The sequence below is a fragment of the Erpetoichthys calabaricus genome, chromosome 3 (assembly GCF_900747795.2).
Source record: "Erpetoichthys calabaricus chromosome 3, fErpCal1.3, whole genome shotgun sequence".
NCBI classification, from domain to species: Eukaryota; Metazoa; Chordata; class Cladistia; order Polypteriformes; family Polypteridae; genus Erpetoichthys; species Erpetoichthys calabaricus.
This window is the reverse complement of record NC_041396.2, coordinates 266,196,704-266,224,517: the sequence shown is the minus strand read 5'-3', so window position 1 is coordinate 266,224,517 and position 27,814 is coordinate 266,196,704. Positions and strand designations below refer to the sequence as shown.

Below are 27,814 nucleotides of genomic sequence, written 5' to 3'. Positions count from 1 at the left end.
ATACAAAATCACAAAGTGAAAAATGTTGCTTAAGATTCATTTTCAGAGTTCACATTTTGGACCTCTTCCCTACTAATCCTGGTGTGTCTATGAGGAACATGTTGAAAGGTTTCACCAGAACACTGCAGTGATGGAAAAGCAGTATCAGGGCAAATGGAATCCATCAGTGTAGGCCATCTTTTGTTTGGCACTGACAGGAGAAGTATGGCACCCTAAACATGTTTGCCTCAATTGAATGCAATGTGTCAGCATCATTAAGAGATTAAACACTCTAAATTCAATAAAAGGTCCTTTCGTGTTTCTGCAAATTTCTACGTGATCCAGTCAATTGGAAATTATATTTGTATTCAGCTTGAAGCTGTTATCATAATCTCCACAAATTTTTCAGGAAGCAAACCTTTTCGAAATGTTTGTTGTCCAGTGATCAGGAAGAGAGCTTTCAGTTCCATGAGTGACTATAGGCACATCTAACGTGATGGTGGTAGTGTCAGTGATGCTAACTATCTTGTGTGGGACGTGCTCGTTCATACTTGTCATACTTGTGCATACACATGACCTAGTGGATGTAACTGTCCATCTTGTTGTGTCAGACGGTTTTGGGTTGTGCAGCCAGCAACTATGTTGTTCATATGCCAATAACAGAAATATATTTTTGCTTGAAGATTGTTCATAGCACTTTGCAAATGTTTAAAAGCACACAATTAGAATAGAAACACCAAAGTAGATTTCTTGCTGCTAAGTTACTGGACTGTAAATCACTGGGATGTGGGTTAATTACACAACAATATTTATTTATATACAGTAGAGTCTCGCTTATCCTACCTTCGCTTATCTGACATTCCGTATTATCCGACGTCTCACCACAAAAAAAACCAAAAAAAAAAACCGCATTAATCGGCAACAAGAACTGCAAGTTGCGAGTGTGAGTGTAGTCTATTTTTTGTTGCTCCCGACTCTACTGCAGCTAATTACAGTTGAACCTCGGTTTGCGAGCATAATTCATTCTGCAAACTTGCTCACAGTACAAAGCACTCGTATATCAAAGTGAATTTCCCCATAAGAAATAATGGAAACTCAGATTATTCGTTCCACAACCCAAAACTATTCATATAAAAATGATTAATACAAAATATAAAGTAAAAATACATAAAACAAATTAACCTGCACTTTACCTTTGAAAAGAATCATGGCTGGTGTGAGTGAGTTTCTAAACTCTTGTGGGATTCCACTCAACGGGACGACACGTGGAAGAGCGTCCCAAAGCAATCGCAGTCTCCCAGCGCTGTAGCAGTTCTCTGTAAATGCGACTCCGAAAAGATCGCGGACATGCTATAAGCGCCTGCCTTTGATGGGTGATACAAGGAACAAGGAACATTATAGATGCCCTGCGCACTAACCTGGCCATGACCCTGCCTGACTGCTATGTCTGTGTATAGGAGAGTGGCAGATCCCGCTACAACAAATAACCGCGCTGTTGCTGTATCAAGCTGAATAAAGCTGGTACTGCTAAAGTACTGAGACTCAGCTTCGTGTTTTGGGGTGCAAGATGGGGACTCACACGGCACAGCACAAACACACACACACACATGCAGTCACAATGCTCTAGTAAACAGTATACGCTCATACGGATGTTGACTATATGAGTGACGGAGTTAAGGCTCTAGAAACTGCAATTAAATACATTGAGCAACAAGAAGAAGCTACAGGAATTGACATAATGATGCTGCAAAGATGGCGAGACTTGGCAGCGAAGAAACGGCACTCTTCAGGAAAGCAGACTATGACCAAAAATTTCTTTAAATCATCACAGGACTGAACTTTTTAAGTACAGTACATACTGTATTTAACTTCAGAAAATTCTGTAAGTTCATTTTTTCAGTTAATTTTTTCTGTTGTTTTGTTATAAAACATGATTATTAGGTTCATAATGTGTAAAATTATAACATAGTTTGATGTTTAATAGGCTTTTTCTTAACACCTCTCATTAATCTGACATTTTCGCTTATCCAATGTTCTGCCGGCCCATTTATGTCGGATAAGCGAGACTCTACTGTTGTACATTTTTATACAAATGATGTAGCTCACCGTGCTTTACAGGATGAAGAAACAGAAAAAAAAGACAAGAATAAAATTAGGTAATACTAATTAAAATAGAATAAAAGTAAGGTCCAATGGCCATGGAGGACAGAAAAAACAAAACAAAAAAAAACTCCAGACAGCTGGAAAAAAAAACCAAACAAAATCTGCAAGGGTTCCTAAGCAACGAGACCGCCCAGCCCCCTCTAGGCATTCTACCTAACTTAAATGATCTCAATCAGTCCTCATGGTTTTCAGGCTTCACATGGAAGAATTTGATGATGATGGTCATGTGGACCTCTGGCCTTCAATCCATCAATGTAGGGACGTCACGGTGCTTTGATCAGGTGGTGGTAGCACTGATCGCCACCACAAAAAAACAGGAAAAGAACAGCAGAAGAAGTAAGAGTACGGATTTCGGAGCCACCAAGAATGATAATGATAATTAAATGCATATACAGAATATCAGGGTTACACTAAAATGCAACTATGAGAAAGCCATTTTAAAATAATGAGTTTTTAGCAGTTTTTTGAAGTGCTCCACCGTATTAGCCTGGCAAATTTCTATCATTAAACTATTCCAGATTTTAGGTGCATAGCAGCAGAAGGCCGCCTCACCACTTCTTTTAAGTTTAGCTCTTGGAATTCTAAGCAGACACTCATTTGAAGATCTAAGGTTACGATTTGGAGTGTAAGGTGAAAGACATTCTGAAATATAAGATGGAGCGAGATTATTTAAGGCTTTATAAACCATAAGCAGTATTTTAAAGTCAATTCTGAATGACACAGGTAACCAGTGTAGTGACATCAGAACTGGAGAGATGTGCTCAGATTTTCTTTTCCTAGTTAAGATTCTAGCAGCTGCATTCTGCACTCATTGCAATCGATTGATGTCTTTTTTTGGTAGTCCTGAGAGGAGAGCATTACAGTAATCTAGCCGACTAAAAACAAAAGTGTGAACTAATTTCTCTGCATCTTGCAATGTTATAAGAGGTCTAACTTTTGCTATATTTCTTAAGTGAAAAAATGCTGTCCTAGTAATCTGATTAATAAGTCAGTCAATAATTACCCTGAATTCTTTACCTCCGTCTTGACTTTTAAGCCTAATGGATCAAGTTTATTTCTAATACCCTCATTATATCCATTTTTACCAATCACAAAAAATTCAGTTTTCTCCTTATTTAGTTTGAGAAAATTACTACTCATCCAATCAGAAACACAAGTAAGACATTGTGTCAGTGAACCAAGAGAGTCGGGGTCATCAGGCGCTATTGATAAATACAGCTGTGTGTCAGCATAGCTGTGGTAGCTCACATTATGCCTTGAGATAATCTGACCTAATGGAAGCATGGAGATCGAAAAGAGCAGCATACCCAGGAAAGATCTTTGTGGACTTACAGCCACACACTGAGGTCTGTTGTGGAAAATAAATAGAAACAGTTGTACTGCAGATCTGTTTGTGTTAAGAAACTTGGATGGTGTTCAGTACAGAAAGATGCAATATCAAGTACAGTAGACATTAATTTATTGTGTATAATTGAGATTCACTACCATTATTTTATTCATACTTTTTTTGTATTTCCATTTCTTTTAAAAGCTCTGCTTTCTAAGTCATTTATTATTCTTACATTTTAACTTCAATTACTGGGTGGTATGGTGGCATAGGTCTCTAGGTATTCCAGCTTTTGTCTTAAAGACACGGATGTTAAGAAAACTGGCAAGTCAATTACAAGGGTAAATGGGCCAGATGTGAATGAATGTGCTCTGTGATGGTTCCTGCATTGTTCTTGATGCTTCTGGGTTAAGCTGCAGTCCTCATGACCCTGAACTATATAAGTGATTTGGCAATAGGGCCTACTGTAAGAAATGCAATGACGTTTATCTCTTTTCTTCCCTCTTAAGCTAAAGTGTGTGTGTGTATTAGGTTTCATGCAGAGAATGTGAGCGTGTCCAATGATGGGCTGGTACCTCATCCAAGGGTGGTTCCAATCTTGCTCCCAAGGCTGGCGGTACAGTACCCAGCTCCAATCATCCTTAAAACTAGATAAGGACACTTCACTGCATAGATGGATGGGTGGATACTAGGTGGAAGGAGAATAACTTAAGTGTTATCACTGGATTTCAAAAATCTAACATACAGCTGCCTCTGACCTTATCTATTTCAGGAAATGGAGAGCTGGGTCCTAATTGGCAAAGTTATCGACAAAGTGTGCTTCTGGGCTGCGATTCTGCTTTTCTCCATTGGAACGATTGGAATATTCCTCATGGGGCACTACAACACTGTCCCAGACTACCCCTTTCCAGGGGAAACGAAGAAATACCAGTAATAGTAGCTTTCAAGGAGAGAGAAATCCCACAGCGACGACTTGTTCACTCTGCAGATTATCCCTCAGATGTGAGCCAGAAAGTAGCAAGTTGAAAATGGTTACTTGGCTTCTGACTGTCTATTGGCATGTGTCCGTGCAATAGCTGACAAATAAATTAAGTTCCAGACAGCGCTGTATTCTGATTCCTCATCCTGGTAGTCTCTGGACATAAGTAAGCATGAAGTGATTATACTTACAGTGACCAGCAGGCTGCAGCTATGTCCTGCAGAAGATTCCAGATGTGAGTCATAACTGATAGAATGTGTTTAGATCCATGTGCCACCTCTAGCCAGGTTGGACTGCAGATTGAGTGTCACTTTTGTACTCAACATTTTCTTTGCTAATGATCACTTTGTAATTTCAAAAGACTATCTCTAGACATCTTGTAGTTTATATGAGATAAAACTACATGTATATATAAATAAGATTTCTTTTTTAATTAAAAGTTGAATTCAAAATTTACATGGAGGATTTTTGTCATTTCTTCATTTATTAATTAGAGGCGATGCAATTGTACCATTTATGTTCCCTCAAATTGGTGTGGGTTGAATTGTCAGGGCATGGGATCAGTTCCATGCTGTTGTGCCGTTGTGTGGTGTCCCTGAATTGACTCCGTGTCCATGTGTAGGGGTTGATCGGGCAAAATTCACCAAAACGTTTATCCCACTAAATTTGCTGGGTTTGCCAGTGACCTTGTTTGCCGAATTATTTTCTGAAAATCCACTATGCAGCCAGCTTAGGTGAATTTCTTTTTTCAGTGTCTCACGATGCTTTGAGTGGACATCATGACCTACCACAGAGTTGTAGCAGCCATGTTAGATGGCACAGAACTTTGACGCATGTGTGCCGTAAACGTACTTCACATCACACTTTATGGCACTGTCTGATCTGCTTCATGCTTGTGTGAGTAATATATGGCGAATACGTGCATGCGTGATTTCAACTTACTCGCCATTGTGCCACGTGGCTAATTTTGCATATCAGCTGAATGCATGCATAATTATCTATGCAATGTGCCAACAAGTCAAAATGAACCTCAAAGAACACACAAAACCCTGAGATATAATAATAACAAAAGATTTATTACTGCTTACATGGCGTTTCAATCTTTGATGGAAGAAACAAAAGTGTGAAGCATCTGTACAGATAGATCAGAAGCATAAAAGACTTGCCAGATACATGGAGCACGACTTAAAAAAATGCTGCCTGGCACGGCCAGTCGGTGCCTTGAAGATTCAAACTCTGTGGGCCCAACGATATAAATATTTTTCTGCTTGTTGCTAGTCTGTAACCATTTATTGTGGTTTGCTTGCAGTTAACATTCCATCTGTGTCTTTTGTTGTTTGAGACATAGGGGCACAGTACTTAGCACTGCTGTTTCACAGGTCAGATCACTTTTTTGGTCATAACAGTTGGTTCAACATAGTTGTCACCGACACTTATACAGCCCTCGGGGAAACTTAAAAGACCATTGCACCATTATAATCCACGGAAAACTAGTTAATCTCCTGCAAAGTTCCTGAACATTTCCATGATTTTGATGAATCCACAGCAAAGCAAGCTCTATAAGGTTTGCCCATTATACGTTATACAGTATGTGGGAAGTAATTCCAGTGTTAGAATGTCATTGTGTTCTAGGTTTTTCTTCCAGTCTAAACCCAGCACTGACAACCGTCAAATCAAAGGGGGTTCTCCTCGAGAGAATCACCACCATCTGACATAGTGATGGGGTTCAGAGCAATGATCCTCCGCAACCCAACATTGGCAACCCACGACCCAAAATGGAAGCTATGATCTAAAATACAGGTTTCCTTCATTTGAAGAACGGCTGTTTTAAGAAAATGTGCATATATGAAGAACTAAATGTGCACTGCTGGTGCCAACACCCAGTCATGTATACATTCACTCCAAGGACACCTCATCACAGCCTGCACAAAAAATTGGCATCCAGTTTTGCCAACATCATGTTTTCCACATCAGCATCCAGAGTGTTCAGAGTCAGTTGTGTTGTGGAGAAGGTTCTCCTGATAAATTTGCTCAAGTGTTTTGCATCACCTGCACTCAAAGTATTTTCCTAGAAGACTGCAGCGGAGAACACCACACTGGCTACTATGGACTGGTAAAACATCTCCACCAGCCTACTGTACTCCTCAAAAGACCGGAGTGTCCTCACGAGGTGCAGCCTGCTCTGACCCTTTTTGTACAGGGACATTATGTTTTCAGACCAGTCCAGCTTTCTGTTTATATGAACCCCCAGGTACTTATCGCTCTGTAAATGCTTCCATGTCCTCCCCCAAATGGTGACTAGTCTCAGGGGCTTCTTAAGGCATCTAAAGTACACCATCAACTATTTTATCTTGCTGATGTTGAGTTGCAAGTAGTTCTCCTTGCACTGCAAAATATGGTCCTTCACCAGCATCCTGCACTCTGACTTGTCTCCATTACCAACACGACCTATCATAGAGAGGTTGTCTGGGAACTTCCGTAGATAGCAAGAGCTGGTATTGTACTTGGAGTCTGTTGTGTAGAGGGTAAACAGGAGGGGAGTCAAAACAGTTTCCTGGTGTACCCCAGTGTTACACACCATCATCTCTGACATACAGTCCCTCAGCCTCACAAACTGCTGGCTGTTGGCCAGGTAGTCCATGATCCAGGAGACTGGGGATATTAAGATGCATAGGCTTAGCTTGTTCTTCAGTCTGTGAGGCAGGATGGTGTTCAAGGCACTGGAGAAATCAAAGAACATCATTCTGACTGTGGTGCTGGCTGTCCAAGTGGGAATAGGCTTTGTGGAGCTTGCAGATCACAGCATCCTCCTCACTGATATGTACCTGGTAAGCAAAATGCAGACAATCAAGATAGTGTGTAACCAGAGTTTGGAGCTTTTTCAGGACCTGCCTCTCAAAAGTCTTCCTATTCTATGAGGTGAGAGCAACTTGACTAAAGTCCTTGGAGGTGCTGGAGTGCACCACCAAGACTAGATAATACAAAAATACCTAAGTGTAGTCAGCTTTCATTTTTCCTCCATAAATTCAAGAGTATTTAAAATGGAGAGAAGCTCATGTTGTCCTTTTATTGCAATGTGGTCCAATCTATCATCACATCTCTAATGACTGGTTTAGTGGTCTGACCAGTCTCAAATTACCAGGAATGTTGACAAAATTATTACAGCAGATGATGATAAGCATGTTTTAGAGAGCAAGGATGAAGAAACTCAATATAGTCTGAGCCAATGACAGAAATCCAGTATATGCAGTGGTAATCTTTGGCAAAACAGGCGGGACAGTTGATCTAAAAGACCCCCATAAAGTGCTGCAGAAATTCATTTCACCACAGTGCCCTATGGGTTATCCCCAAATAAAAAATATATATCAAAGCTTGTTAAATGTAAGCGGGTGAAGAGTGTCTTCCTAAGTATGCTGTACATGTCTGGGATTAAAACCTTTTGAAGACTGTTATCAAGGTATGTATTGTTTTAAAATTAGGTGAAAGTTTGAAATTTTGCAAAACTATTTTTACATACCTTCCATTTTCTTGTCTATCTGGATGCAGCAGAAAAGACAAATTGCATGTTTTCTTGTATAAATATGACTAAATAAAGCATCTTACACCTTACAGGGTGGTGGAAATCTATACTGGCAGCTTCCCATCGAAGGAATGAATCAGTTCTCCAAGTCACAATATGGCTAATCCAAATAAACATCATGGGGGCCAGAGCCTGACACAGCCAAGTTAGGCACAAGGTATAAATGAACCCCGAACACACACTAATTAAGGTACCACTGGCTTCTGCGGTCCCCGAGTTGCATTCATCTCAAAAGTTCCTATCCATCCATTTTCAAATCCACTTTAATTCATCCACATTCCACTTTCACCATCTATCAGTCTATCTCAGGTGGTCTGACTTCAAGGCAAGTGAGAACCCTGGATGGACAGTTCATCTGTGTTCTCTGAATTATTGTCTGTGGTGTACAAGTTGAATGGAACAAATTAGAAAGGTGTAGGAACCTAGGGAAACTGATTTTTTTTTTTTAATTAGTGAGACCCGAGTACCAAATTTAATTTCTGCAAATGGATGTTGGAATGACAAAAAATGATCCTTCAGGTCAGTTTAGCCTGCATGTCTTTCAAAACAGTTAACTCAATCATGGAACACCAGATTATCACACCATATATACATTTTGTAATTTTCTTGAAAAAAGAAAGCAAGGAAGCTTTTATTTCACCACAAACAGACCCAAAAAATAAAAGTCTTGTTGCATTAATATTATTAGCATAACTTGTGTACTTTTTCAAAGTGTTAAATGTGTTATTGTGAAATTTAGCTGATGAACTTTTTATTATGGACAGTTTATTGTATGTGACTTGATTAAATATGTGGCAGTACTGTTGTGAAAATGTAAGTTTGTTTTAGGGATCATCTATTAAATGAGTAGTGAAGCCGTAGTCTGCAATGACAGCCCGTATTTACGCAATTCAGGACAGAAATATTCAGACAAGCAGTCCCTGCAGCAGACCACAATTTTTAAACAGCATAATTCATTCATTTCATTAAAAAAGGGATACTTATTTTCATTTATATGAAACTACGGTAAATGTATGTAGTCTGCCAAGCATATGGAGATAAGAAAACCATAATGGGCCTTTCTCTACATAAGGCAAGCGAGTAAAGTTTGATAACCATAAACATATAATATTAACATTTTATTTTGAAGACTTTTAAGCAAGAATTACTATTAATATTTTTACATGATTTAGTCCTATACATGGATGTTCCATAAAGGGAATTACAAAGACTAAGATTTTATTAAACCAGTCAAAAAATCTTACTTGCACTTAGTGGACTACCAACAGCCATAAACAGTAAGCTTGATTTCAGTATCAGATACAATTCGATATGACTACAATAAGAAGCAGAGTTGATGCTAAATGAATGTGGAAAAACACTCCAAATTCAGTGCAACTTTTCATGGCACTTCATAAAACAGAGCAAAATAAATCTAAGTTGAAATAGAGGAAATACTAACAAAAACACATAAAACAGATGTGCTAGAATATTGCTTACATTGTTTCTTAAGTTCCTATAAATGGTTACTTGAAAAACGTTTAACACAAGTAATTAATTTAATTTGATCTTTAATTGGTCCAAACAAAACAAATTAAATAATTCTTGATTAAAAAAAAAATGCTCCCATTCATTGGCCGCTGCTCTAAACCAGGAATTCAAGGAGTCACCCTGTTCATGGGGAGGAACAGCAGGGTTATATGTTGTGCACATGAAGCTCAAGTTGAAGTTGAAGAAAAGGGGCCATTGTTGATACAGAAATGCGTCTTTGGTAGTAATTTTACCCTTTAATAAAACAAACACTCCCTGTCAAAGTGTGCACAGTGAGTTAGCTTGTGTTTAGAACGGCAGCTCACATATCAGTAGAACAATTATTAAAAAAAAATAAAATAAATTGTCTTTGTCTATTTTACTTGTGAAATTGTTATGCATGTTAGCCTTTACCTTCTTGGCAACCATCTTATGAATGTTTTATTTTATTAGGACAATGGCTCATAATTATACAAGCATTCTTTATTTTATGTCATATGCATCAAGAATAGATGTGTTAATACCTTGACAGTAAAAGTTTGTATTTTAAGGGATTTTAGCATTTTTGTATGATCAATGAACAGTAAAAAAAAAAGTAAAAACATCAAGGATAACACCATAAAACAGAACATAATGCTTCAACATGGCTGGTTATGCAGAAAAAATGTTTAAAAGGATAAATGGGAAAAAAGAAAGAAAATAAGTATTTTATTTGTCAAATACTAGTAACATTAATTTGGTGATTGATATCAGCCTTAAAAAGATGTATACACAAAATACTGGCACATCAAGCAAACAAGTTATACAGTTTTTGCAACAATAGCTGCCTGAAAATTCACCCAGTGAATAATTATCAACTGTCATCCATGCAATCTAAAAGCTTTGAATAAAATCTTTGAGCCTATGGATCTAATTCCTGACTGTGGAAGTTATTAAGTTACCATAAGCACACACTTCTATATCCCAAAAATACAATATGGCTTTCTAAAGAACAGCACGTTAATTAGTGAGAACATAAAAGTTTACTGAAAATGATTGTTATGATTAACTCACATTAATTTATGAGTTGAATAAATATTTGTATTTTACATTCATATGATCACACAAAATGTACTTCAGAATTAACACCTCTTTGCTAAGCCATTAACAAAGCAAAATGCAATTTAAGATTGTTGCATTTGGCATAAAAGAGGTACTTCAAGAAAATTTTAGTGTGTTTATTGGTATACATTTAAATATAGTTAGAATTCACAACAACACTAGGTGGAGGAGATAGAAGAACAAAAACCAACACAGAAATGAAACAAACTGTCTCCTGTGCATTTTTAGAAGGACAGTGAGAGAAAGTGGTGAACATGTATACAGATATAAATAAAAAGTTAAAAAAAAATTGATATTGTAAACTTACTCAGAAATAGAGCAAGAGACAACCCACCTTGATTTGTATTACTCTACAAGAATGCTAAATACTTTCATAATGAGACTGAAATGTGCAAATAAAAGGTCACTATTACAAAGCTATCCCACATACAAGAAGCAATGTCTGCCTCTCAAGACTACTGCAGTGACCTCATAATATGCAAAATAACAGTTTCGGGGAAAAAAAAAATGCAAAAGCTGACAAAGTACGCAGAAGTGAAGAATAACAAAATAATCATAATAGACATATAAATTAACATTTAGAAATTCAGCCATAATCAGTATGTTAACAAATCCTTAAACAAAAACATAGCTGATTCAAGCACTAGCATAGCACTTTTCTTCAGCCATCTGTGAGGCATGCCCCTTTACTGCCTAAGCAGCACAGTCTTTTCAATCCAGTTTAACACATACATTCATATATGGCTTCAGCTCTAATCAATAAAGGAATTCTCTTAAGACCACACTTAACATTACTAGGGTCCAAGAAGTCAAATTACAACTTCATTGTGGTTATTTACGCTCTTGGAGTGTAAATGTTTAAGATATAGAAATTAGTGGTCCACCACTCAAATGCCACCTTCTCAAAGATATCAGATACAGTACAATGATTTATTCATGTTTATTTTTTACACTCACATCCTGATTTAATAAGCCTTTACGATACAATGATTCTATGTTGGTCATGTAAGTTTGGTGCTCTAAGCCTTTAGAACATATTTTTTTTTCCATGGTTACCTTTTATGGTGCAAGGTGCTCCTCTCAGAGGTCTGCCCCAAAAAAGCTAACAAATACCACCCCTGCACTGAAACATCAAATCAGCACATCAATTAACCCCTAGTCTTAGTCTTTAAAAAGACAATGTAGAACATAAAGAAGTCAAGAAATTCCCAATTTCAGGAACACAAAGACACTTAAAAAGAAAGATGATTGCTTTCCTGATCTGTTTCATCGTGTAAATAAAAATCTTCTCTCACCCACCCACCAACCCCAAAACAATGCAGAGCAGACAAGTTCATATAAGGCTTGACCACGGAAGCACTTGCAGATGACTGGAGCCGACTTTTTCAATGTATTTCTGCCAAGTTGAAAATTTCTGCATGTTAAAAAAATCCCTGAATGCAGAGAGGAATAATTGGTCAGAGTATTTCCCATCTCACAGTGAAATCTTCGTGTTCCGGAAACTGGAATTGTCCCTGCAGACAGATACAAAAAGAGCTCTAATTAAAAGAAAAAGATAACTTTCAGAAACTACAGAAAATATTGCAAATTGAATCTATTCATTCAATTCTTAAAGCCAAACACTGTAAGCACGAAAATTGTATTGCTTAATTTACTGATCGATTGAGTTCCAAAGCCAACAATAACTTATGCAGATACTTCTCTGCATTTCACATGATACTCACTTCAAACTGTCATTGTGTGTCTTGTATTCCATAATAGTATTGGGGGGCAAGTTTAAAACTCGTCGCAATGTGTCCCTTATTCTAGATGTGGTCACCTGATCATTTGCGGTCTTATTCCAAATTGACAAGATGTCCTCCTATTTATATAAAAAAAAAACAAAAAAAAAAAAAAAGAATTTAAACTACATTATTATTTGCTAACAACGTGAAATCTAACACAAAATATGTAAATATGTAATATTTTAAGCTAGTTAGGAATCTCAAATTCTGACTCAGTGATATTATTGGTTAGACCGGTTTTGCTCACAAATGTTTTGGAAGCATGAACCTTGCACCCAGGTTCAGACAGTTTAAACTTTTAATTCAGAAATTTTGTAAAACATTCAACAATTAGCCGTTTTGTTTAAAATGGAAAAACTTAAATCTAACATTTAATATTTGCAGTATAAAATTAAATACACCAACTGTCTACAAAGGCAGTCTTTATAATATGATACAGAAACTAAACTTACTTGAAACCTTATGGAAACCACAACTCCACAAATCTCTTCTCCCACCATGAACTGCTCACCAAGCATAGCCAGAATAATATTCTCCCAGAAACGAGATGCTAGGCCTTTACGCAATCTAATAATCCACTTGCCTCCATTTTTGTTTGCTTCATCCTGGTGATGAACAAATTTGTCATTAAGGAATAATAAAAATCTCAACACACACTTCCCACATTGTATTTTTTTGTTTCATTTCTATTAATTTACTACCACCAGAATAACTTACAAAATAAAAAATATTATGACTTTTTACTTAAAAACAACACTTTTTTTAAGTAACCGAATCATATAATAAAAAAAAAAACATGTAATACTAAATCAAGTCAGGGCTTAACAAACTTTACTATGACAAGGACTTTACATTACTTTTGTCACAAGTTCCAGTGTAGTAAAATATTATTTACATCGGCTGTCAGTGTGGTGTGGTATAATGTCTACGGCACTGAACTTAAACCTCCAAGGTTATCTGTTCACTGTCTGCCAGTGACTTAACAAAAACACTGCAATGTTTTCCACTCTTGTAAGTTACCTTGAAATTCTTGCCCTAAACATAAAATAAGTATGAATTTGATTATATGGCAGAGAAATTGAGTGAGTTCCAAACAACAGGCAAGTTTGTTAATCCATGTACAACTTCCTACACAGGAAAACCTGGTTTGGAGAAAAAACAGTTCAGCCTTACTGGAAGAAAATGAGAAAGGGTAGGGGTGGAAATGCAGGCAGAAAAATTTGCTTAGTGATGAAACTGTAAAAGAATTCAGTATTCCAGTGTGCCTTCATTCCTGAGAAATATATACATATGACAGGCCCACACTATAAAACAGAGTAAATAACCACCACTTCAGAATATTTAAGAATAACTTTGTAAAAAGTCTTGCATTAATAATCCATCCATCCATCCTCTTCCGCTTATCCGAAGTCAGGTCGCGGAGGCAGCAGCTTGAGCAGAGATACCCAGACTTCCCTCTCCCCGGTCACTTCTTCTAGCTCTTCCGGGAGAATCCCGATGCGTTCCCAGGCCAGCCAGGAGACATAGTCCCTCCAGCATGTCCTGGGTCTTCCCCGGGGCCTCCTCCCAGTTGGACGTGCCCGGAACACTTCACCAGGGAGGCGTCCAGGAGGCATCCTGATCAGATGCCCGAGCCACCTCATCTGACTCCTCTCGATGCGGAGGAGCAGCGGCTCTACTCTAAGCCCCTCCCGGATGACTGAGCTTCTCACCCTATCTTTAAGGGAGAGCCCAGACACCCTGCGGAGGAAACTCATTTCAGCCGCTTGTATTCGCAATCTCGTTCTTTCGGTCACTATCCATAGCTCATGACCATAGGTGAGGGTAGGAACATAGATCGACTGGTAAATTGAGAGCTTTGCCTTACGGCTCAGCTCCTTTTTCACCACGACAGACCAATGCAGAGCCTGCATCACTGCGTACGCCGCACCGATCCGCCTGTCGATCTCACGCTCCATTCTTCCCTCACTCGTGAACAAGACCCCGAGATATTTGAACTCCTCCACTTGAGGCAGGATCTCGCTCCCAACCCTGAGAGGGCACTCCACCTTCTCCCAGTTGAGGACCATGGTCTCGGATTTGGAGGTGCGGATTCCCATCCCAGCCGCTTCACACTCAGCTGCGAACCGATCCAGAGAGAGCTGAAGATCACGGCCTGATGAAGCAAACAGGACAACATCATCTGCAAAAAGCAGTGACCCAATCCTGAGTCCACCAAACCGGACCCCCTCAACACCCTGGCTGCGCCTAGAAATTCTGTCCATAAAGCAGCCCTGGCGGAGTCCAACTCTCACTGGAAACGGGTTCGACTTACTGCCGGCCATGCGGACCAAGCTCTGACACCGGTTGTACAGGGACCGAACAGCCCTTATCAGGGGGTCCGGTACCCCATACTCCCGGAGCACCCCCCACAGGATTCCCCGAGGGACATGGTCGAACGCCTTTTCCAAGTCCACAAAACACATGTAGACTGGTTGGGCGAACTCCCATGCACCCTGGTATAATTTATATTTTATATATATATATATAAGATAAAATAATTTTATATAATTTATATTATGCATTAATAATTACAATAATTTTATTACTATTATTAACATTTTATTTATACAGCACCTTATCCATGCTCAAGGCACGCATTAACTCTGGAAACAAAAGAATGTTACAGTTCACCCAAAAAAATTAAGAAAATGACTGTCATTTCATTTAACTGGCCTTGTAAACTACTGAAATATGTACTCACAAGCAATCCTGCACTTATGTATTAATGAAACACCAACCAATCACCAGCAAATGATCATATTTTAACAAGAACTTTCAGTTCATACAAGGCAATGTGATATAGCATTGCACGAAGCAGATGGCTATCAACTTAATCAACTGCAGATTTCAGCCTGTCACCAGTGCTGTAAACTTGACATTAGGTGTTTTATGGTGGTTACTATGAAATGGGATATAATAAAACATGATGAACAAATATCTATACTAAAGAAATACTTTAATAAAGACAGCAACATGAATGTTGTAGATAAAAAAAAACATACTGATGATTAAAGAACACAGAGATATACCAACATTAAATTTAGTTACTTATCACAAGTGTGTGTTCACACATTTTTTTGTATTGAAAACAAATAAAAATAGCTTCAGAATGAACAAAATATGAATGATGCCTCTGCATAAAAATCTGTTTAACTGAACATCACCTCTTCCAGCATCACTAACCTCCCACATGGGTTTAATTCCTTCTTTAAACAAATGAAAGTCACTATGTCCAGTCAGGTCTCCTGGTCTGACCAAGTGGCTATAAAACTTCCAAAACTGTTCCACCTGCAAAAAACATAAAAAAAACACAAAACGTGATAAGGTTTGAAAGTGTCAGAAATTACTCAATAAATGATTTTATAAATATATAATTATCCTATATATTTAATAGTACATACAGACACACACACAAATGTGCACTATTTCTTTCTGTAAAACACAAACAAATATCAAAATGTACCAACATTTTACTCTGAAGCAGAGCTTAGCATTAAGATAACAAAGCAGTCCATCAATAAAATCTGAAATAAATCAGCAGCTTCAATGTTGAAGTCAAATCTGTACACAAGAATAGGTTTTACCATGAGACACTATTGTACATGTCAATTCCTATTTTAATGCCAACATCCATTTTGATTAGTTAAAATTTTAATTGAGGGCATTGAGTTAAATTTTGGTTTCAGAATTTAAGATTTTTCATAATGACTACTGTATATATTTCAAGAACAATTGCATTTTACATGGCCAAGATCAAAACTATATATAATGTTTAAAGTATTTAAATTAAAGATTACAAGTCATGCAGAGTACAATTAAATCCTTCTTTCCAAAAAATATAAACTTCTATGGCAAGCTCTCCAATGCAATTACACTACTTAAGAAATTAAAAAGGACTCCATACAAATTGTTAAGTAGAATGGAGGAACATAATCTATAACAAGTGGTTTGCACATATCTCTCATGTTTGTCTCAAAGTTGTAACTGTTTAGGCTCAATCTTCATTTGAGCATCCAAATTCCTTTAGATGGTGAAAACTTCTTTTGAAAGCTCACATGGGATGTACTTGAAATATACACCATTTTTAATACATAAATAAGTAGTCTAGTTCTATAGTTGTGTACAATAAAGGAAGTAGGACGAATGGATACAATAAAGGCTACATAATTAGTCTGTACCATATCAATAAGCAAGAATAGATGCATTTCATTAAGTAATGTTTCATGAAATGAATCAATAGCTTTCATAATTATAACTGCATTACATAATTAAAGCATTAAGGAAGATAGACATGGTTAAATTATTCCAAAAATAAAATATCTGACAACTGTGCTCTATAGAAGGGAAAAACAATGAAAAGAAAATCTGGACATTTTTCAAATATGATCAAATACTTGGAAAATGCTGCTTGAATCAAGTGTTATAAACAGGCAAAATAGAACTATTAATACAAGATACTCAACACAGTCATATTCAAGGACACCATGAAAATTAAATGGAGGTCATTTCTTCACTATCATAACATATACAGTGCCTTGCAAAACTATTCATTCACTATATATTAATAAGATCTGGTCCAACCAATTAGCTTCAGAAGTCATATAATTACTTGATTAGGGTCTACCTGTGTGCAATCAAAGTGTTACATGATCTGTCACAGGATGTCTGTATAAATTGACCTGTTCTGAAAAGCCCTGGCCTCTGCAACACCACTAAGCAGGCAACATGAGGACTCAGAAGCACATCTAAGTCAGACACAGTTGTGGAGCATTAAAACAAAATGGAAAAAATACGGCACAAACCTACAAGAGAAGGCCACCTGCCATAACTCACAGACTGGACAAGAAGGACATTAATCAGAGACGCAACAAAGACACCAAGGATTGACACCGAAGGAGATGCAAAGATCCACAGCAGAGATGAGACTTTCTGTCCGTAGGATCACTTTAAGTCATATACTTTATAGAGCGGGGCTTTATAGAAGAGTGATCAGAAAAAAAAGTCATTAAAGAAAAAAAAATACATATATCAGAAAACACATTTGGAGTTTGCGCAACAGCATGTGGCAGACTCCCAAAACAAATGGAAGAAAGTTCTCTGGTCAGATGAGATTAAAATTAAACTATATGGCCATCATGGGGAAACACCATGTGTAGCATAAACCTAACACTTCCCATCACCCCGAGAACACTATTCCCACAATGGAGCATAGTGGTGGCAGCATCAAGCTGTGGGGATGTTTTTCCATTAGAAGGGACAGGAAAACTAGCCAGGACTGAAGGAAAGATGGATGGCACTAAATACAGGACAGTTCTTGAGGAAAACCTATTTCAGGTTGCCAAAGATTTGAGACTGGGATAAAGGTTCACCTTCCAGCAGGATAATGACTCTAAACATAAGATACTGCTAAAGCTACTCTGGAGTGGTTTAAAGGGAAAAAATAAATGTCTTGGATTGAGGTATGGGCTTTGACTTGGCCATTACAATATTGAATCTGTGGCATGACATGATTGCTGTACACCAATGCAACCCATCTAATCTGAAAGAGTTTGAACTGCTTTGTCTTGAGGAACAGGCAAAAATCCCAGTGGCTAATTGTGCTAAGCTAACAGAGACATTTCCAAAGAGACTTGCAGTTGTAAATGCAGCAAAAAGTGGCTCTACAAAGTATTGAATTTTGGTGTGAATACCTATGAACACTCATGATTTCTGTTTTGTCTTTTTTATTGCTTGTGTCACAATAAAAATATTTTACTCCTTGAAAGTGGTAGGCATGGTGCTAACCCCCAAAAATTAATTCCAGGTTGTGACAAAACAGGACAAACACAGAAGGGGATGAATACTTTCACAAAACATTGTATTAATTTATAACATGAAACTGCGTTCTAAAGTGAAGCTTTTTTTTTCATTTAAAAAAATATCTATCCTGCTCTTTTGTTATAAAATGGAGGTGAAGGGTACCAGGGTTCAATAAGACAACAAAAGCCTTAAAATTTACTAAATATGTCACCAATAAATATGTCAATTTTTCAAGCCTTACTGAGTCTTACTGAATATTGATTCACATCTTAAGATTGTATACATGTTAGAAAACAAGAGTAATAATGTGGTTTTAGAAATGGGGGGGTTGGGGGCAAAACATTTTTGTGATAATCAACCATTTTAGAAGGAGACCAGCTGTGCACTTCACCTCTCTACTTATCTTTTCCTGCAGCAACCTTTCAAGCCTAGGGGGCACAATTTCCTCTAGTATATACATCTCACCTTGAAAATAATCCTCTTGATATGTTGAATGTTGATAATGAAGTCTGAATTGTTGTCTAGTTCTGTTGACAACTACACAACGTTTACAGAAAAAATGTTTCACAATTGCTCACTGTTAATGTTCCATATGATGTATAACATGTTGAGGAAGAAAGGATGGATGTAATTTACTTCACAGCACATGCACTACACTTTTTTTTGTAATTGTCAAGTATTACTAACACATTTCCGGTATTACAGTATTTTTTTTTTTGTTCTTTATTTCACCTTATACAATTTCTTGTATTAGGAATTTGTTAGTTTTCGCATACCCCTTGGGGTCAGAGCGCAGGGTCAGCCATTGTACAGCGCCCCTGGAGCAATTACAGGTTAAGGGCCTTGCTCAAGGGCCCCAGCAGAGTAGGATCTCTTTTGGCAGTGATGGGGATTCGAACCGGCAACCTTCGGGATACCAGCGCAGATCCTTAGCCTCAGAGCCACCAAAACAGGTAATCTTCCACAGTTAAAAACACTGACCGATATCAATCTGTACATATTTGGGGAGAACATGCAAACTCCTTGCAGACCCTGGTGCTTCAGAACAAAATTTGTATGTCACAAATTAATATATACCATGATTGTGGAAAAAAATACTTCTAACTGAAAAATATCAAACATCTCCTTTAATTGAAGTGCATTTAAGACTGGAGGTAGGAAGCAGGCAAGGTCAAAGGAAACTGGAATAAACTGCAAAGTCCTGTCTAGTTTAACTAGACAATAATTTAAAAGGTATCTGGAAAAGATATTACATAACCAATCAGACATGGGGTACTGTACAATCTGTGTATATGGGAAATGCATGTGCTAAATACAAGTATTTTCATTTTTTCCACAAAGGGACTAAAAAGCATAATGAATTAAACATTTCTACAGTATAAAATATCTAAAAAACCATCACTACAGTATGTGGTGTCCCATGTTTTAACTTAATTATAAACAAGACACGGAGCATGCAAGTAACTGATCTTAGATATCTGGAGTTTACCTTAAATAATGCTATTACATTACCACTATCCGCAGTATACAAAAAGCATCCAAAGGCAAAGAAAAGTTCACATGTCACTCAACTACCCAACCAAAGGAATACAGAAGGACAAGATTCAAAAGCAACTGCTCCTTTATAATGAAGCACAGTGCATCCATTTTTTAGCATTCTCTGCTTAATCTCTAGGACAATAATAATAAATCTAAACCTTTGAGTACCTAATTAAATACTGACATGTCCGTAACCTTTATGTTGCTTCTGAAAACACATTCAGAAACTGCTTTCATTTAGCAGTGGTCAATATGTATTCCTTCTGATGGAAGTTTATTTTTTTTCCTTAGTTTGGCAAGCTCCTAGACTCAGAGCACAATACATTCCTCAACATTCTATGGGAATATCTCTGAAGCAAAGCTTCTGAAACCTGAATGGAAAAGTCTCTGAAGCATGCTGCATTTATTGGTGAAGTAATACCGTAAAATACCAAAGAGAAGTACCACTGTGAATAAATAAAACAAGGCAGAACTCAACTTTAAGGCAAGTGAGTTCTCTCCCCAAACTGTCCAACATTTACACTCTTAAATGTTTGTAAACATATGAGTTACAGTAAATTCAGCAATTTGTATATTTTACTTACATTTTCATGCTAGTAGAAGGAAAGGTGCCTCAATCTTCTAAAAGTTAGCTCGCAGAAACTGAGCTTTATTGTTCTAATTTGTATAAACTATGCACATTCTGGTGTCCTGAGAAATCGAAACAACTATGGCACTTATTTACATACATTGCTGTATTCTATTAAGAGTAAATTTACCAAAAATGGACACCCAAGTGGACCTCATTTTTATTTCAGGAAACCATTAGAGAGTCAATTTGCCACTTACAAGCAGATTGAGCAAAAATCAGCCTACTGCAATTATTGGCAATTTGATTGCTGCAGCACTACAGTAGTAAAACCCCTATAAAACATGTAAGCTAATCACAATGCATCCTACAAACTGTACTAGTCAGTAACCTGTCATGCTGGTGTTCTGTGAAAGCAATAATTGATATCTTTGAAAGAATATAAAGAAAGCTACATAGAGTAAATACAGGCTAGGGATGCACTGCATATTAGCCAAAATATTTATTAGCAAAAAATATTTGACTGAATAAGTAAAAATGCAGAATGTTTTTGATAAATATGTGACCATTTCCAGCATCTTCTGCTGTATAGAGAAAACTGATACATCATACTATATAACATGGGGCACAAATGCTATCATTAGAAGTTTGAATTGTTTAGCTTGCAATGAGGAATGAGAAGTAGTGCAATAATGCAGAAAACTGAAATGCTTTCTATGAAGGCAAAAAGAGAGAATAACCCCAAACACACAGAAATACAAGGATTAGGACAAAGTGAATTGGGATGGAAAGGAATGATTTTCAACAAGCTGAGCTAATTTAAAAAAAAATAAATAAATAAATAAGTGGAGTAAGTTTGTCTCCTTTTTTGTTACTGTTTCATGTGAAAAGGCAACTGGGAACAAAAAACGTATTCAAAATTTTGGCAAGTGGTTCTGGATATTCAGTTGCAGCCAGGAAACTGGTAACTAATAAAGAAAGATTCTTAAGGCACATCTTATACTATACTGCAACAAAAATAGTAGCAGTAAATTATTTTAAGACTACTGACCGTCGATAGTGCTAAGCAATGAAAGACCTATTAAAACAATTACTGCTGCAACTCAATGTAGAGGGTGCTTCCATTGTGTATTTGCAGTTATTACATTCATGTTTGCAGTTAATTGATTTTCTTACAATTTATGCATACTGGTCTCAATTGGGGATTGTTTCTACAATGTACAAAAATTCTCTAATACACTACGTATTAAAAGTGGGCTCTTATAATAAAAAATGTTTACATGAGGTCAGCAACCAAGCAAATACTGGCTTCAAATGATGCCTTGAAGTAACTTTAAATGTATATTATAGAAGCAATATATAAATAATTGATGGACCATAACTGGTAAAATGGCCTTTTCTCACTATAGTTTGTCCAGCTATATTCAAGTATAGCACATGAGGCACTTATGAATTTGTTCCATACTTTAAACATGAAGTTTTAAACTTCCCCTTAGGGACAAATATTACACATCTAACATTCATCTTAAAACTTCAAATATTTTGTAAAGTAAAATTTTACTCTTAAAACATGATCCCCCCAGAAGCTTCACTTGGAAGATTACTATTTTTGAAAATTACCAACAAATGCTTGTTGTGTAACACTTATAAATGAACACAGAATTTCATTTAAATAAACAGTTAAAGAACACAGTTTTAAGGCTTTGTATGATTTATCTGAACAAACAGCACTTCAAACTTTTCAAAAACCTTTTTTTAATGTTTATACTCTGATTCAGTTTTTCATTCATCTATCCTTTATTTTTAAACCAGCAAGCCCGCAATTCTCAAAAGAATCGCAAATCCAAGAATGGCAATCACTTTCTGTTCCCTCTGATACTTGGAGGGATGAAATATCATGGAGGGTGGGTGCGTCCTGGGAAAGTTCATTTAATTAAATAAACATATTTGTACTAAAGCGGTTTCTTTTTGGAGCTGTGACTCATCTGGTTCTGGTGTTTCAGAAGTGCGTTGTAGGCGCCTTCGTTTATTGTTTTTATCCATGCAGTCTCTTTTTTGTTTTTCTATGGCTGTGTCGTCAGCGAGAAGTCGTTTGCTGACGGCGGCGGAATCGCGTGCTGAAGTGACCATGGCGGCGGATCCGGGCATGGAGGGCTACATTACTAAACGAATGTGGTATATGCGGTGGTATGGGCGGTCGCATTCGGGCGGCTGTACAACCTGGCGTGCATGCTTTACCTCAGGTTTAGTTTACAGGTCGTAGCCATGGTAAAGTTTTCATTTAATTAAATAAACATATTTGTACTAAAGCGGTTTCTTTGTGTGGGCGCCTTCATTCATTGTTTTTATCCATACGGGCTCGTTTACAGGTCGTAGCCATACGGGCTCGTGTTTGTATTACTAATCGTTGAGCTCCTTCCATTTGGAGCTGTGACTCCTTTGCCTCTGCTGTGTCATAAGCGCGTTGTGGGCGTGTTCGTTCATTGTGTTTATCCATACGGGCTCATTTTGTATTTCCGTTAGTTGAACTCTTTCATTGTGGAGCCGGGACGTCTTTGCTTCTGGTGTGTCTGAAGCGCGTCGTAGGAGCCTCCGTGTATTGTTTTTATCCATTCGGTCTCGTCTTTGTTGTTCTGTGGCTGTGTCGTTAGGTAAAGTTGTTTACTGTTAGGAAGCATACTCCAACTTACACACACTGACTGCTGGCACAGTGGATTAGAGCAGGTGTAGTTTACAGGTTGTGGTGTTTGGGCGCCACACACTGACTCTGGGAACTACGGGCTCGGTTTTGTATTACAAATCGTTGAGCTCTTTCCGTTATGTGATTTAAATATGCCACACAGACCGCTGGCACAGTGGATTAGAGCAGGTTTAGTTCACAGGTTGTGTTGTTTGGGCTCCACCTACTGACTCTGGGAAGCCGCTGGGTTTCACTCTGAGGCGCAGTGCGCATGCGGTGCGTCCGCCATCCGTGCATAAATTAAACTGTGGTTTAGTAATATAGATGTGTTTTAGGTTAATTGGGGATTACAAACTGGCCCTATATGAGTAAGAGCAACAGTATAGCTGTACGTGTGAAAGGGTCCTGCAATGAGCTGGCATCCTGTCCAAGGCTGTTTCATATCTTGCACCTACTACTGCCAAGACAGACTGGGTGTCTGTGACCCTGAACTGCATTACGCATGTTTGAGAATATTATACGACTTGTTGCTGCATACTGACAAAAGTGTCTACTAATAAATCACCAACAAGAAGATCTGTTAAGGAGTATTTCATGCTACATAGTCCATGGGTGTTTTGTCAAATATCTTATTGAACATCAACATATTTTAATGCTGAATTAATTTTAACTTCAGTCACACAGTAGTATTGGGGTGGAATGCAACCTAAAAATAAATTAAAACATACAGATGCAACAGTGCCAATTTGTTTGATGTTCTGCTCATAGCTCTGAGTGTTGGCAGGCCGACTAGGAGTGCGGCGGGAATACCAGAAGGTGTAATTGTACTGTAGAGGATGTTCTCCAACTCCTGGTGTTACTGTCTGTAGAATAAAAAAAAAAAACTAAAATTAAAGGCATTCTGAGGCAGAGTAAAAAGTATAACAAAATTCAAAACATTCAGAAACTATAACCATTGGTTCAAATCTTTAAACTTCAAACATACTAAAACTTGATTTGAATTATAATTATTTTGTTATTATTTATCATAATTAAAAAGCAACACGTCCAGGTTACAGTTTCTAAACTGCTTCAATTTCAGACTGTTCCTTAGTCTAAGGAGCAAAGGATAAAGTGCTTAGCAGGAGTTAGTATAAAAAATTCAATTAATCATGCTTTTCCTAAGAAAGAATTACAGTAATGGATATTAGGGTTAATAACCCAGGATGCCAAGCTACAGTATTCAGAGTGAATTAATTACATGAAGACTGAATAAAACCGTATTGCCATAAAAGTAAGTATTTGAGACACACATTTACAAAAAGCCACTTAAATAGATCTTTTTTTTGTAAACTGCTTGAAGTACCTAGTGTTGCCTAGGTATGTTTCTATAATGTGTTATGGTTAAAAAGTAAATGTGTTTTATTAACTACTGACCCTTTTGTCAATGCTATCTGAAATGCAAGTCTCTCATCCTTTATAACTATTCATTTCTCTGCCCTGAATTAAGAATTTCTTTTGTGATTTGTTTTCAGAATTACTGTAACTCCTTGCTGGATTGGAACCTTGAATGTTACTTCTTTGTATTTCCTGGTTTAGTGTTGTTTTACAAAGAAATGTTTAGTCACACACTAGTAAACTGGTCGGCTTGTTGAATTAGTGAATCCATTGAGTGTGGAAAGCATCTACAATAGGCGAAGCTGATGGGGGTTTATTGACATCACTGCAGGCTTCTGTATTATTTAAAGGAGACATCACCAATAGACAGCATTTAATAATGTGTGGTCCCTAGGGGGGTTCTCCAGCTCCACAAACACCCAACACACAAGCTCGGACAAAGTTTTTTTTTTCTCGTGTTAAACTGTTACAGAGAAGAGTTTCTCACGACATAACCACAATTCTGTTTCTTAGTAATGAGCACATTATTTCTCTATCACTCTCTCTCCCTTCCTCCTCTGCTCCTCACAACAAGCTTCATCCAGCTCCTCCAGACTCTGGTTCCTCAACTGAAGCGAGGCTACTCCTTTTCTGTTAAGCCCAGGTGTACATCTGGTGTCCTGAAGCTGGCCCAGTGGGAAACCATGGCAATGTCGCAATCCAGGGTGAATGACCTCTTGTGTTCCAGGGGAGACAATGCCCTGCATAAACTGTCTTCAGCTGTCCTTCCATACTGTCGACATCCCAGCTGTGCAGTGGTCCTGGTATAGCTCTGGCCAGGTTGCCGGACTCTGCGTGGCACCCATTACACGATATAACTAGGATATAAACTTGATTCGATTGATGTGGATTTAAATGTGCTTTGAATCACAACACTTTATTGGCATCAAAGCCTATAAGTGTTATGACATAAAGTGGACTTGAAAAAATGTATATCAATAAATATTGCAAATTACCGATGACATTCTATGTTTTTCTTTTTCCACCATATTCTAAACTCAGCATGCACTCAAATAAAATTCAAGTGTATATGGCATTTTCTTTTTCAAAAAGTAAGTAAGAATCTAAGTAAGGTTCAACTTAATTAAAAATTTAGTGTCTTCAGTTCATTTCAGAGCTATCACATGTATACACAGTGGAATGAAATTTTCACCTGCATGTTTGACCAATGCAGAGCACACTGCCACTGTCCTTGTCTGGTAGCCCAAATCTTGTTCCATTGATTATGAGGCGAGCAAAACTGACAAATTTCCTTTCGCTTAGAGTTTCATGAAAGTGATAACTTTGCTTCTCATACGATTCTTATACCATTTTGCAACTGCAAAATTCACTAAAAAGGGGCATTTGAGTTTTAAAATGTTTTTAGAGGGTGGAAAGAAACCTTGTTCCTTAAGGATTTGGTGGCAATTACAGTACACCCCTTTGGACCTGTATATTTCTCAGAAAAGGGTTTAGATGAAAACAAACTGGTGGAAAGTGGTCTTTAGAAAATTAAGCAAGGCTAAACTTTATTAATTTGGCTTTTTAGTTCTACTTCTAAAATACAATAATCCCTCGCTATATCGCGCTTCGCCTTTCGCGGCTTCACTCCATCGCGGATTTTATATGTAAGCATATTTAAATATATATCGCGGATTTTTCGCTGCTTGGCGGGTTTCTGCGGACAATGGGTCTTTTAATTTCTGGTACATGCTTACTCAGTTGGTTTGCCCAGTTGATTTCATACAAGGGACGCTATTGGCAGATGGCTGAGAAGCTACCCAGCTTACTTTTCTGTCTCTCTTGCGCTGACTTTCTCTGATCCTGACGTAGGGGGATTGAGCAGGGGGGCTGTTCGCACACCTAGACGATAAGGACGCTCGTCTAAAAATGCTGAAAGATTATCTTCACGTTGCTATCTTTTGTGCAGCTGCTTCCTGAAATGACATGCTGCACTGTGCTTCGCATACTTAAAAGCTCGAAGGGCACGTATTGATTTTTAATTGAAAAACAAACTCTCTCTCTCTCTCTCTCTCTCCCTGCTCCTGACGGAGGGGGTGTGAGCTGCCGCCTTCAACAGCTTTGTGCCGCGTGCTTCGCATACTTAAAAGCAAACAGCCCTATTGATTTGTTTGCTTTCCTCTGTCTTTCTGACAGACTCTGCTCCACACGTGCACTCCTTTGAAGAGGAAAATATGCTTGCATTCTTTTAATTGTGAGACGGAACTGTCATCTCTGTCTTGTCATGGAGCACAGTTTAAACTTTTGAAAAAGAGACAAATGTTTGTTTGCAGTGTTTGAATAACGTTCCTGTCTCTCTACAACCTCCTGTGTTTCTGCGCAATTCTGTGACCCAAGCATGACAATATAAAAATAACCATATAAACATATGGTTTCTACTTCGCGGATTTTCTTATTTCGCGGGTGGCTCTGGAACGCAACCCCCGCGATGGAGGAGGGATTACTGTACCATACATTTACAGACTTATCATATTCCTTATGAACTAAAAATCATTATTAATCTCTACTTTCTCTGAATTAATTTTGTGTGGATTATAATAGTGCAATGGGTTTTTAACTGTACCCAAAAGCTACAACAACAACAACAACATTTATTTATATAGCACATTTTCATACAAATAATGTAGCTCAAAGTGCTAGGGAGGTGTCTGCCAACTATGCTGGACCGATTGTGGACAAAAATGTAATCTCAGCTGTGAAGCAGCAGTGCTAACCACTGCGATTCAAATGAGAAAAGACATAGGCGGGACAATAACCACAAATAAAACTGAGTAGGACACATATTGGCTGTGCCTCCAAGTGGCAGTTGTGACTCCAGGTGAATCTTCTTTTTCCCGTCAGGAAAATAGAAGCACCTTGTAAACAGTAATAAATCTTTTGTTGTTATTACTTCTTACTATTATTGCAGTTTGGGCAGCAATCTTATAGTAAGCATATGTAAAAGTTCGGCGCCCTGCTACATTTCTGTAATGTCACATTAGTCTTGCAAAACATCTTGGCGCGCTTGGAACAAATGTTTGTCTAAGGCCAGCAACATCCACAGCTTCCAGGAAAGTATTAGGTGAAAAGGTCCGCAGCAAATATAGTATGCCCACTGCAAAAAAAGGACTATTTTATACATGTGTACAGTACTATTTTGTATGTTATTATTTTTATTATTACATAATTTTAATTTTCTTGTAATTATTTGACATCTTGTAAAGCACATCTGAGCTACACTGTGTAGGAAAATGTGCTATACAATACTGTTGTAAACGCATTCCACAATGAGACAGAATTATAGCTTCTGTGTAAGAGTATATCAATCAGCTAAATAATTAAATTGTTATCTGTAATCAATTATTTGAG

The 27,814-nt window shown here is 37.6% G+C and overlaps 2 protein-coding genes across 7 annotated transcripts in view; one reads left to right on the top strand and one right to left on the bottom strand.

Moving 5' to 3' along the window:
• Nucleotides 1-4,904, top strand: part of chrne (cholinergic receptor, nicotinic, epsilon) — a 135,707-nt gene extending 130,803 nt beyond the window's left edge. For 2 of the 3 annotated variants that reach the window (XR_007934316.1, XR_007934315.1), the window contains exon 13: nt 4,659-4,904. Coding sequence is in view for 1 of the 3 variants with exons in the window: in XM_028798203.2 (XP_028654036.1) it covers nt 4,242-4,403 (162 nt within the window). In the remaining 2 variants the exon portion in view is untranslated. Of the gene's footprint in view, nt 1-4,241; nt 4,638-4,658 lie in introns of those variants that run through there. The other variant, XM_028798203.2, reaches the window with a different exon arrangement.
• LOC114648893 (eukaryotic translation initiation factor 4E type 2-like) overlaps nt 1-27,814 on the bottom strand; it is a 93,149-nt gene that overhangs the window by 33,787 nt on the left and 31,548 nt on the right. The window contains exons 3-7 of one of the 4 annotated variants that reach the window (XM_028798201.2): nt 23,779-23,913; nt 15,648-15,752; nt 12,875-13,027; nt 12,363-12,499; nt 10,839-12,152 (exon numbers count right to left, since the gene is read on the bottom strand). The exons of 2 other annotated variants lie outside the window; for them this stretch is intronic. In XM_028798201.2, the coding sequence (XP_028654034.2) occupies nt 12,113-12,152; nt 12,363-12,499; nt 12,875-13,027; nt 15,648-15,752; nt 23,779-23,913 (570 nt within the window). In that variant the 3' untranslated portion in view covers nt 10,839-12,112. Of the gene's footprint in view, nt 1-10,838; nt 12,177-12,362; nt 12,500-12,874; nt 13,028-15,647; nt 15,753-23,778; nt 23,914-27,814 lie in introns of those variants that run through there. One more of the 4 variants, XM_051924094.1, reaches the window with a different exon arrangement.